Consider the following 12,802-nt stretch of genomic DNA (forward strand, 5'->3'; position numbering starts at 1 on the left):
AAGAATGATGTAAATAGGGGCGCCTGGGTGGCTCAGTGGGTTAATAAGCCTCTGCCTTCGGCTCGGGTCATGATCTCAGGGTCCTGGGATTGAGTCCCGCATCGGGCTCTCTGCTTGTCAGGGAGCCTGCTTTCTCCTCTCTCTCTCTCTCTGTCTGCCTCTCTGCCTACTTGTGATCTCTCTCTGTCAAATAAATAAATAAAATATTTAAAAGAAAAAAAAAAAGGAATGATGTAAATATTACTCACTGCTGAGACAAGCTACCTACTGTAATTACATTTCCTTAGATGTGAGTTTTTTTTAATTTCCTGAACATCTGAGACCTTTCCACACTTTGAAACACCTTAGTATAAATATTAACATAATTTATATTATAAATTATAATTTACAGTTAAAAATACATATTAAAATACAATATTTCTATAAACAGAATGCCAACTTGAAATATAATTTATTAAATATTAAACTGCTATTAAGAATTAAATATTATCATTATTAAAATATTCATACTAATTTAAATCTTAATATAAAGTTCTACAAAGTCAAACTCATTGGATGATTTCCTAGGTCCATTATAGTGGCTAAAGAAGGCTTCTCTGACAAAATAATATTTGAGCAGAGACCTGAATGAAGTGAGAGAGAGAGCCCCGTGGCTAGCTGCATAAAATTTTCCAGGCAGAAGGAGCACACAAGTGCTCTCAAGCGGGAGGATACTTGGTGCATCTCAGCAACAACAAGGAGATGAGCACGGTGGAACACACAGGGGGGCCGGTGGGGGTACTAAAGAAGAGAAGGTAAAACTGAAAAACCAGGCAATGGCAGGCCTGCTATGCTTCTGTCAAGCCTTTGGATTTTATTAGGAATAAGATGAGAAGCCACTATAAATAACATTTTGTGCAAAAGAGTAACAAAAAATGACTGACATTTCCAAAGGATATTAGCTGCTAACTGGTGAAAAAATTTTAGAGAGGGAAGAAAGGCAGCAGAAAGGCCAGTTAGAATATTTTTTTCTCTCAACAGTTCAGGCAAGACATGATGGTGGCTCAGACCATGGCGCTAACAGGGATGGAGATGAGTGGTGGTCAGACAGGAAGAGACAAATGGGAGGCTGGATGAAACATGAGAAAAAGAGGGGGCAATGATGACTCAGTCTTTTGATGTGAGCAACACAAGAGAAGATATAGAAGAAAAAAGGGGGAACAAGTCTGGGGGAGGAAATCAAGAATTCTGCTTTGGATATGTTAAGTCTGGATATCCAGGTGGACAACAGTTCAACAGGAGCTGGAGAAGGAATATGAATTTTAAGGAAGCGGTCAAGACTGGACATAAAAATGGAGATGTGTGATCCAGTTTCTTGTTCTTGTGTTTCTAATTTTTGAAAGTAGGGGTGGAAATATTTCTCCTTCGACCTACTCCAATCTGGCTTTCATCCTCACTGGTCCACCTAAAGTGCTCATATCATACTCAGTGAAGAGCTCTACGTTGTCAAATCCAACGGACCCTCTCCGTTTCTTGGATTCTATGAAGCATTGCACAGTCAACTGTTCCCACCCAAATTTTTATCAATAATCTGGACTTCTTCCCTAAGCTTTAGACATGTATGTCTAACTGCCCACTTGACACCTCCATTTGAATGTGTAATTGTGTCAAAAGTTAACCTGGAAAAAATAGAACTCCAATCTGTCTACCTCAAACATCTTCCTTCTCCTTATTCTCACTTTAGTAAAGTCTGATCATCTACTCATTTGCTCAAATTTAAAAACCAAAAAAAAATCCTTAAAATAACAAATTAAAAACTAAGAAATCCTCGAATCTTTCCTTTCTCTTTTTTCTCAAATCCATCCCTCTCCAAGTGCAAAATATGTCTTTATTCCATCTACCCTCTCCAACTCCACTGCTCCCATCATAGGCAAAGCCATCATTCTCCCCTCCTGCAACAAACTCCTTCCTGGTCTCCCTGCCTTTACTTTTTATTTTACAAGCCTCTCTCTAAGCAGCAGGTCAGAAGGATGATTTTAAATATTCCGTATCTAGACTCCATCAATGACATCCACCATACTTAGAACAGAATCCAAACTCCTTACCCTATGGGATCTGACCCTAGTCTACATCTCCAACCTGACTTTGTCCTGTTGATCCTTACATTTACAATCAAGTCATATTGACCTCCTTCCTGTTTCTCAGGATGCTGAGGCCCCACAGGCCTGTCTCTTTGCTGCTTCCTCTGCCCAGAATGCTCTTCCTACACCTCTTCACATAGCTGGCTCCTTCTCACCCTTCACATCTCAGTGTGAAGGTCACCTCCCCAGAGAGACCTTTCCTCACCAGTCTACCTGATGGTCCTCTCTCTTTACTCTCCATCACAACCCTCTGCCTATTTTCTTCATGATGCATACCAACATTTCAAAATTACCAAACTATTCATTTGGTTCGATCGTTCACTGTGTCTCCTGATTACCAGAAAGTAAGCTTCATTCAGGGCAGGGTCCTGTCTGCCTTGTATGTCTAGCTCCAATATTAATTAACACCTAGGACATAATATTCATTTATTTGTTGGATGAATTAATCAAAACTTCACATAAAGACGCACATGCAAAATAAAGTACATTGTACTTTTTAAAAAAATCATTTTGTAGGCTGGGAGATAAATGAATAGACTGATAATTTCTATCCAATCATTGTTCTTAGCCCGTTGCAATGTTCCGCAGTTCAGTTAACAGAACAGGGAAGCTACCCTGAACTGCACTCAACACTTTGGAATTTTGCAGCCAAAAAGTACAGACAGACTAACTGGCTGCCAGTAAAGTGCTGATTGCAGAGTGTTCCACAGAACCGTGCAACAATAAACAAAGAGATCTCTGTGTCAGGTATCTTCTGTCTAACCCTGCAGGTTCACACTCCTTCCTTTTCTCCTCACCCACTCCCAAGGGCCAGTGTGTGTCCATTACGTTGACCTCCACTTGGGTTCAGACGATGGGAAGCCTCATCAGCAGATCAAGGACAGAAAGGAAACTGAAGCCAGGACACCTATTTCCCTGTGACATTTGTGCAGAAGTCAACCTGCTCTTAAGATGCTGATTCTACTCATCATCTCCAAGTTCTGGAATTACTCTAGGCCGTCACCCCATTTGGCCTGGGAGTGGTTAACAGCTGGGCTGCTAAGAACCCCCGAGATGCTGTACCATCCCTTACGGTTCTCCTACACCACATCTTCCTAAGTAGTTTCTCTATAAATAAAACGAGTTTCAACTGTCCTATTTCAAGAGTGCCATCTGTCTTCTATTAGAACCCTGATAAAAATGTGTATTTAGCAAAACTGATTGGAAGGCTCTTTAAATACGTTGATTAGAAACAGCTACAGTATAGTTGGTATGATATAATCCTATTTATGAAAAACTATTTCTGTATATAACCATATATATCTATATCTATATATACATAAAACACATGCATTTCACATACAAGTCTGTAAGGAGGTTTACCAAAATGCCAATGGTGAGTATCTCTGGATGGTAGGATGAAGGGGGTGTTTTTTCTTTTTTTCTTTGTATATTTATGTACTATTTGAATTTTTTAATAAGCATACATTGATAAACAGAAAAAACAATTTTTAAGTAGTATTTTCTTCTCCACTCCCATTTCTACTACCTTCATTCAGAAACTCATCACTTCTTACCAAGATAATTACAGCTTCCTTACTGTGCCTAGTTTCTAATATTGACCTCTATATTATAGCCTGCAAAAACTTCCACCAAAGTGATTTCTCTAACAGGCTAAGTGATAATACCATTCTCTTGCTTAGAATGCTCTAATGCTCTCCGTGCTGCTAGGAGAAAGATCTAAACTCCCCTGCACAGTACACGAGCCCCTTCAAAATCTAATTCCTATTTACAAGCTTGCTTGCCAGCTGGCCTTAGTGCCCATTAGTTTTACAGCAGACAGTGCACGTCCACTCCCTGGCCCGTGCACAGGTCGACCAGATGCCTTCTCTGTGCTTGTTCTCCTGGTCAAGTCCTACTCATTCTTCCAATGTCAGACCGAAGTCAGCTTCCTGCTCCCTACTTCCCTCAGTGTCAGGGGCTTCTCTGCTCCCACTCCCTCTGGTCCCCTCATCTACTACTGTTGTAGTCCTGCAATTGTTTTCACATGTGTCTTCCAGCTGAACTCATGCTTCCTGGATGAGACCACGTCTTTTCGTTTCTGTGTTCCCAACGCCCAACAGAGTGAGTTTTCAAATACGCTTGCAAGAAGAAATCTGTTTTTACCTATATTCTGCTGGTCCAAAGATTATATTTTAGAAGACTGATCTATATGGTAATTTCATGGATTAAACTTATCTGCAAAACAATTTTAGACAAATAGTGAAAGAGCTAACTGTTCGATACTGCTGCTGAAGACATAATTGTTAAAACTCCCACGACTTCTTAAACACATACACCTATGATAATCTGAAAGTCTGGAGTAACTTCCAAATGTCTCACTAAAGGCGATGCATTTTCTTTTCACATAAGAATACATGTACATTTCTCATAAATGAGACACATCAATTAAAAAGTGAAAGAAATAAATGGCATAAAAATTTGAACTGGTAATGCTTACCAATACTAGCATGATCAATAATAGTGTCAATATCTTGCAGACCCCATTTCTTATAAGCTAACGGTGGGGGCTGTATGTTCTCATTGCCAGATGCTGCAGCTGTTAAAGACAAAAATCAAACAACCCAAACTTAACTGTAGTGGATGAAGTTTTACAAAAAGCCATTAAAAATGTAATAACTTGTTTACTCTAAAATTTAAATGATAATGAGGAAGGCAATGCAAACAAGATTAAAGTGAAGTTTATTCATGCCAAGACAATACGTGTAAAATGCAAACGTTATGGGTAAGTTGACTGTCACAAAAGATTTTCAGAACATTCATGTAATTGGAGGAGGCTATTAAAAACCCTAGACTATTACTAAAATTTAAGGTGAATTCAAACTGCAAATTGATGACAAAATAAGCAATTTCTTCTCCTGGAGAAAGATGATAAAATCCTGGGAACAGCTACCAGTGTCTTAACTTGGTGAAAAACTAAAAACCTGATGATACGCCTAGCAGGAGCGCACATCCAGCAAGGTCTCTAAGGCAAGTAACCAAGGCCAGCCTTGATAGATATGTTAACAGCAACAGCATTACCAGAAAGAATGAATAAAACGCCCATCACTGCTCAGTATTTCTGCCTAGTGAGTAATGAAAAGAGAAAGCAGTATTATACCTCTTGCCACAGGCTCAGGCACAAGGTCCTATTTATCAGTAAATTCTCAAGCTACATACTAGAATATGGCTGGGGGCGTCTGGGTGGCTGTCAGTGAAGAGTTTGCCTTTGGCTCAGGTCATGAATCCAGGGTCCTGGGATCAAGCTCCTCATCAGACTCCCTGCCAAGCAGGGAGTCTGCCTCTCCCTCTGCCTGCCGCTCCCCCTGCTTGCGCTCAAATTCTCTGTCTCTGACAAATAAAATCGTAAACAACAACAACAAAGAAACACGTAGCATACAAAAAAAAAAAAAAAGAATACAGCTGGATTCTGGTTGCTTATTCCAGAAAGTACTGTAATAAGTGAAATATATATTCCTCTAAGCACCTCAGATTTGATAGGCCAAGAAAAGAGAATTTTCCTACATGCAGAAATAAAAAGCACAACAATTTCTTGGCTACGCCATCAGAATTCTTTTCAGAGCAACTTACGATAAGAGGGCACTAAATGGCTTACTTCCTTCCTAGAGACAAAATGGCCTTATGGTCTTAGACAGAAAAATAAAGAGGAATTCAAAAATAACAAAAATTAAATGGCTGACAATACCAATTATAATCATCTATTTCTAGTTTATTTCACTGACTGAATTCTTACCTGCAGAAAACTGCCAGTCTCTGTAGGCATATATATTAATGGTGACTATTTTAAATGACCTCAAGATAATGCTTATTGTGCCTAAATTTAAGTAACTTAAGATTATGAAAATAGGTGTAAACATTCAAACAAGTTCTGGCCTAAAAGAAAAGTATGTACTATTAAAGGCCCACATAACCAAAACTTCAGGATTTTACCAATCACATCACTCTGCAAACAAAACAAACTTTGTTTTAGGGCCATTAAGGCTGCTCTACCCAAACCCAGAAGAAAAAGAGAAAAGTCTCCACTAATCCTGGTATTTACCCTGGGTTTAATTAAGGCTTTTCTAAAATTGGGATCTTAAAATCGATGACGTGTTTTTCTCCGGCAGCATTTTTGCTGCTTTGTGGTACATAAAATATGAGTGCGGCTACAAACAATGGCATCTTGAATTTGATGAAATACAACTCTGTTCTGTATCCTCGTAAGAAGGTCAACTCTGAGTAGTAAGACTAAGAACTCTCGATTATTTGTGCACTTTTCACCAAATTTGGAAATAATGTAGTTGCCCATATACACACTGTTCAGGCCTCCAACTAGTCCATTCAGGAGTGTTCCACAGTAGCAAAAAGCTAGTGTTGACTCCCTGTTGCGTACTGCCTACCGGTGGGAAAACTCCCCCGGCACACAGAGGTATCTTTACCCTCAGTGAGGACAGCTGCACTGCAGAATCACGGGATTCTAGTATACCAGCCCGAGAGCTGCTGATCTGGTGAGAAATTTGGTTACCTCCCCCGAACAGGTAGAGAGTGCAGATTTTCAGTGCTTGCCTTTAAATTACTAAGCAACCTACCCAAAAATGCACTCCCATCTCTACGTAGCAGGGTTTTTTGTTTTTTTTTTTTTTTTCTGTAAATCTAGTACACGGGCCTTTTTAATGCAGAGCACATGTTTCATTCTTAGGTTAGATTAAGTAAGACATTAGAGGTTCGATACATCTTGCCAAAAAATTACCTTTTGCTACCTGATTTCGACAAGCACGAAGAGACTGAAAAAGGCTAAATCCATCAATAGTCACAATGGCAACCGGATATAATATACTCAACTCTTCATTCTATTGAAGAAATAAGAAAGAAGAAAATAATATATTTTCATCATTGCTAAGCAGATCTACTTCTGTAAAAAAGCAATTGACTAGGTATTGCTTTGCATTACTGATTAACTCACTGAAAGGCATTAATAGGAATTAGTCTAGTCTCTTTTCCTAGATTAAGTTTCTTCTACAGCTCCAGTCCCCATAACTCCAGGCCATCTCTCATACAATTTAAGTCCACACAGGTACACAATACATGCATCTGTTTACTTGAAACCTTTTGGAAGCAGGATAGTAAAAAGAAGGAATGCATATTTACATAGATTTGATGATGTTTACTGTGAGCCAAAGAAGAGCACAGTAGTTTTCGTGGCTATACAATCTTTTTTTTTTTTTACTGTGAGACTATCAACTTCTCACACAGCACGTGCGAAGTGAAAACTATATTCAGAGAGCCTTACATATGAAACAGCATTCTTTTCTGTCCAAATCTTCAGCTCAGTGCTTCTACTTTCCCCTATAAACAAAAACTTCACCCCCTCTCTGAGAAACAGGTATAGTAATAGTATTAAAAATAAAGCCAGAACTTTTTTCTTTTACTATAAAAATTTTTACACCTAAATCCAAATTAAAAACATATATACCACATCTGTGCCTTAAGTCACTCTCAAATTCCAAAAGTAAGGAACTCTTTCGGGCTTCTGACTAAAGTGTTTTATTATTTTGTAGAACAAAACACAGGGTATTTCATTAAATAAGTAAAAGCAAGACTGGGGTTTGACTCAGTTATAAATAGGTTATATTTCTAGAATATGATAGCAGAGCTAACTATGCTGCAAGACAAAGATACCTTTAAGTTTCCCCAAAAAGAGAGAAAATATGACTTCAAAGTAAAGCCACGGCTCCTCTGAACACAGTCGTCTACACTACCTGTTCGGTCACGCCAGGGTGTCGTGGGATTTCATAGGTCCTGCACTTCAGCTGTAGGACTGGGTCTTCATTCAAAAGTTGTGCAAGCAAGAGCACACCACTCTAGGAGGAAGCACAGAGAAGAGCCCTGCTTGTTTTTTTACCAATAGACCTGAACCAGTATGGCCAGGCAAAGAGTGCCGTTTCCCCAACCATTTTCCATGGAGATCAGATACTCTCTCAAAAGAATACAGCTTCTTTTCTCTATAGCTTCTACCAGAACTTTCCAGCACACCTTCTCCCCCCGCCCTAAGTCCCTGCTTCTACCCCCATGAAGTAGGTACTCCACATTCCCAAGCAGCCGGTAATGAGTCACAAGAAGGATAATGGGGATGCACGACTAGATATTCCCGTCGAGTGGTGTTTGCTAACTGCTCAACACCCCACTCACCTCAGTGTAGAAGCGCACATAACCTGAAGTAAAGCCCACCACGATGCAGGTCCAGTCAGGACGCCCTGTGGAACTCCTGTTACAGACAAAATTTATGCTCTTAGTAGCTCATAAACCAAAGCAAAGAAAACAAACAACGTATTTATCCTTACCTCTTTTGGCTTGCTAGTGGGATACATAGAGCACTGGTTACATGTTCTCTAAAAACAAAAACAAAATTATAGGCTTATCTAATGAGTTTATCAATTACTTTGATTTCCCTGTAATTTTACATTAAGGGCAACCCGTGGAAGAATGAGCTCTGTGGATCAGTTTTATTCAAGGCATAAGTGAAAATACAGTTAAATGCCACCATAAGTAGAATTATAGATATCATTCACGTAAGAGGTGCCTGGGTGGCTCAGCTGGTTAGCCATCCGACTCTTGATTTTTGGCTCAGGTCATGATCTCAGGGTCATGAGATCGAGCCCCACAACAGGCTCCATGTTGAGCATAGAGCCTGCTTAAGATTCTCTCTCTCTCCCCTCTGCCCCTGCCCTTCCTGGCACATGTTCATGCTTGCTCTCTCCCCTAAAACTAAAACTAAAAAAATCATCCACATAAAAGGTAACATCACATTCACTTGAGGTTAAAAAACAGGATTCTTCATTCTGTGTTATAAAAAGCACAAGAGAAAGCAAAACTTTACCATATACACAACCGATTATACTCAGAACTGAGAACTAGCGAGTCATCACCAGTCATTTCCTGCAGTTCCCTCTCGTCTGCATCAGCAAGTACCGACTGGGCAGAGCGTGGGAGGAATGTCAGTCACATTACAGGCAAACCATATTCCTGCAAGCACATTATTCTAGGGACGAACTCCATTTCAACTAGTTGGCTTCTTCCTAGATACTTTGCAGAATTTGCCCCAGATAACCCATTTCCAAGCACATGCTCAGCCGGATGTTCCCTAAAAGATTCTTTTTGTGACATGTGGACTCGAAAAATCTGTCAGGATCTCAGAGACTAACCTTCAAAATTAAAATAACTCCTACTGACTGACTTTAATGTAACCTGTCAACCCGCGGGACCCATCACCAGCTTATTTAAGAAACTATAACCACTCCTGCCCTATACATCTTATTAGGCAACCACTGAACAAATCCATCTTTTTGTTTCTTGTCTTTAAAGTAACTGAGCCATTATGTCTGCTTTGCATTTCTCACAGAAATTAAATGTCTTCAAAATGGTTAGACCAAATGACTTAAGAAAAAATGTTATCATTTATTTTGGTAAGAGTAGAAAACCTTTCAGTGAGAGGCTACGATGTGCCAAGCAAGCTATGGGCTTCCATTTGGTTGTCTTTTATCTGAACCCAAAGTCTGAAGTATCTTATTCATTCTCACCATATAGCTTTCAGTCATAAAAATTTAAGTGAAAACAGTTTTGGGTTCCAGGTTCCAGGTTAGCAGCAACACCACATAATCACACTGAAGAACTACCTTACTGGGTCATTTAGAAACCTGAATTTACCAACTTGCCTTTCTGAAGTATTTATGAGGTTTAAGAATTAATGTAGCACTGTCCCCTTTAGGTACAAGGCCAGTGCTACTCAAGCAGAGAAGACAATGGCTACCTTTGACTTTTTGGCTAAATAAAATTAGTGATGGAGAACACAGGAAATGACAAATTACAGAAAGAATGGGATTCTGTCTGAGTTCTTCTTTAAATCTCCTCTGCAAACAGGAGTTAAAAAAAAAAAAGTAATCACATGAGTAAAATTTAGATTTGCTGGCTTAATCAGGCTCTACAACCTCTAAGTTGGGATGAATAGATACTCACTAAATATCCCAGTGATAAAACTTCTCACTTGTAAGTCAAACAATTTCACATACACATTTAACGTATAGAGAAACAAAAACTTAACTCGTACCCACCCTTCTTCGACATTTAAAGAACCACTCCAGCCAACAGCAAATTGCATTTCTTCCTTTCCTTTATCGCTGTATTTCCATTTTGCTGAAAAAAGTTATCATATAAAATCACCTTATAGTATACTAAAACAGTGATTTATGAATTTCATGGTTTCCCTTTAGAGTGAGTACAGAATGTAACTATTCTATATTAATGGGTTTGGGTCTTTTTATAGGTAAACACTGAAAAAAATTTTATAAGGTTTTAATTAAACTTGACCCAGGCTACTTGCCTTTAGTCTCTCCTTCCTCCAATTAAATTCATCTAATGTCCTAGCTCTTGCAGAATAAAGTTGATTCTTATACACCACCCCATCTCCCCATATGTTGTATTTATAAAATGACTTTCATCTTCAGATGAAACTGAACACTTTTCTATTAGATTTATGCTATAGGAGGATAAATCTTTTAGGACCATTCCACAGCATTTAATATATGATCTCATTTTGATCAGTGAGGTTTTTCATATCTTATGTAAACCTTAATTTTAATCTTCTACGCAAATTATATATTGAAAATGTATGCCCCAAATAAGAAACTAGAGTCCTATGAGTTTTCAAATTATAGTTAAAAATCAGCTCATTCACATTATTACTAAAAAGGGGTCAGCAGCCTTTTTAGCTCTGACTGCCCCTTGAAAAAATTGGACAATGTCCAGTTTGGCCTCTGATATCCAACAGAGCCAGTTAAAGTATCTGCAGTCAAGAAAGAAAAATAGAGAGGAAACAAACAGAACAGAAAGAAGGAAAGAAATAAGAAACACACAGAAATAAAAAGCGTTATACGGTATGTGAAATATACTATAGAATGCCACCATACAATGCATACAACATAAATAACATTTTTCCTTCTACCTAATCCATTTCTTTCCTACTCTATGCATTAAAATAAGGTACACTGAAAATAGTAAGAGTACTTACGCACTAGAAAAACAGCTTTTTGCCCTCGAGCTATAACCATAAGATCATTGGTTGGAGATAAGGATAAAACACAATCTTGCAGCCAGGATGTTTTTTGTGTTTTGCAAGTATTTCCTTCTTCTTCCTGTGGGTAAAACTTCAATTACAGTGTATGCAAAAGTATCAAAAGTATTGCATCTCAGCCTACCTGCCTTGAGGGATGAGGGGGAACAAATAGGAAATCTTGCCATTTCTTTTTAAAAATCTCAATAATATTCCTTATCAAAACACATTAAAGATGACCAGTAAAGAAAACAGCCACCACAAACTAATCTGTTTTGAATATCAGTGCAAAAAGTTTTTAACATAAGCACATATAAACCAGTAAGACATTAAAAGACTGTTACACAGAGATCATTCCAGGAACATTCACCACTATTAGGAAATTAGAAATTAAATTTCTAATTAAAATTAGAAATTAAAATTTAAAAAGAAATTAAAATTAAAAATTTCTAATTAGGAAATTAGAAAATTAGGAAATTCCAGAGACACCGCTAGGGTATCTATAGCTACGCACAAAGAAAAAATTATCTGATACTTATGGATGTCGAATCTATAAAAGTATTTGATAAACTTGATAAATTTTCCTTCATTTGAACTGAAAGATGTTTTCATTTTTAATTGAAAAACTATTTATAAAATAATTACAAAGAGGAAAATACCCATGGTTAAGAATTCAAGAGATCTAAAAAGGTCTTCTTTACAAAGTCTCCAACTCTAGTACTCTAGTGTCCTAGTTTAGAGACAACCAGTGTGATCGCTGTGTGCTTCCAGGAACACTGTGCACATACAAGCAAATAAGTGACTTTTTTTTCTCTTAACATATATCTTAGACTTCATTCCCCATGAAATTTATTTTTAAAGGTTGCACAGTATTCCACTGTACAGACACACAATTTATTTAACTAGTCCCCTATTGATGGGCAGCTATGATACATACACTCTTCTACAGCTACAAATGTCTACACTCTTCTGCTGCTACAAATACTATACAGTGAATAACCTTACACTCTTGTCAATTTGTGTGGGAATATATTAGTGGATAAATTTCCAGAAGTGATATTGCCAGGTCAAAGGTAACATGTATCAGTAAATTTGCTAGATATTTCCAAATTGTGCTCCACAGAGGTGGTTTCCATTTATAATCTGATCAGCAAGTTTTGAAAGTGCTTGCTTCCCCACAGACTTTTCAAAAGATGCTTTAACTCTGGACCTTTGTCAATGTAACAGATGAGAAACTGTATCTCAGTATACCGAAGCCTTCTTGTTAATGAGAAGAGGAATGCTAGCCTGTTCCTTTCCTTTGCAGATTTCCTGTTGGGTTGCTACTCTTTTTCCTATTTATTTGTATGTATTCTTTACATACAAAGAAAATTGGCCTTTTGAACATAAGAGTTATAACAGATTTTCCCATTCCATGTGATAGCTTAATGTGCTCCATGCAGAAATTTTTTAATGTTATGCAGGTAAATTATTGATCTATTCTCTTATGGCTTCTAAGTTTTATGTCAGGCAGACTCCTACTTTAGCCCTCCCCAGTGGCTCTTAGACTGAATTAAAC

The 12,802-nt window shown here is 38.1% G+C and overlaps 1 protein-coding gene across 2 annotated transcripts in view; it reads right to left on the reverse strand.

The window, feature by feature from the left end:
- LOC111151041 (RAB3 GTPase activating non-catalytic protein subunit 2) overlaps nt 1-12,802 on the reverse strand; it is a 93,039-nt gene that overhangs the window by 46,907 nt on the left and 33,330 nt on the right. For both annotated transcript variants that reach the window (XM_022508759.1, XM_022508760.1), the window contains exons 3-9: nt 11,203-11,326; nt 10,247-10,328; nt 8,480-8,527; nt 8,328-8,403; nt 7,898-7,999; nt 6,889-6,988; nt 4,600-4,698 (exon numbers count right to left, since the gene is read on the reverse strand). In XM_022508759.1, the coding sequence (XP_022364467.1) occupies nt 4,600-4,698; nt 6,889-6,988; nt 7,898-7,999; nt 8,328-8,403; nt 8,480-8,527; nt 10,247-10,328; nt 11,203-11,326 (631 nt within the window). The remainder of the gene's footprint in view (nt 1-4,599; nt 4,699-6,888; nt 6,989-7,897; nt 8,000-8,327; nt 8,404-8,479; nt 8,528-10,246; nt 10,329-11,202; nt 11,327-12,802) is intronic.

The sequence above is a fragment of the Enhydra lutris genome, unplaced genomic scaffold, assembly GCF_002288905.1.
Source record: "Enhydra lutris kenyoni isolate GAN:26980312 unplaced genomic scaffold, ASM228890v2 scaffoldscaffold25, whole genome shotgun sequence".
Taxonomy (NCBI): Eukaryota; Metazoa; Chordata; class Mammalia; order Carnivora; family Mustelidae; genus Enhydra; species Enhydra lutris.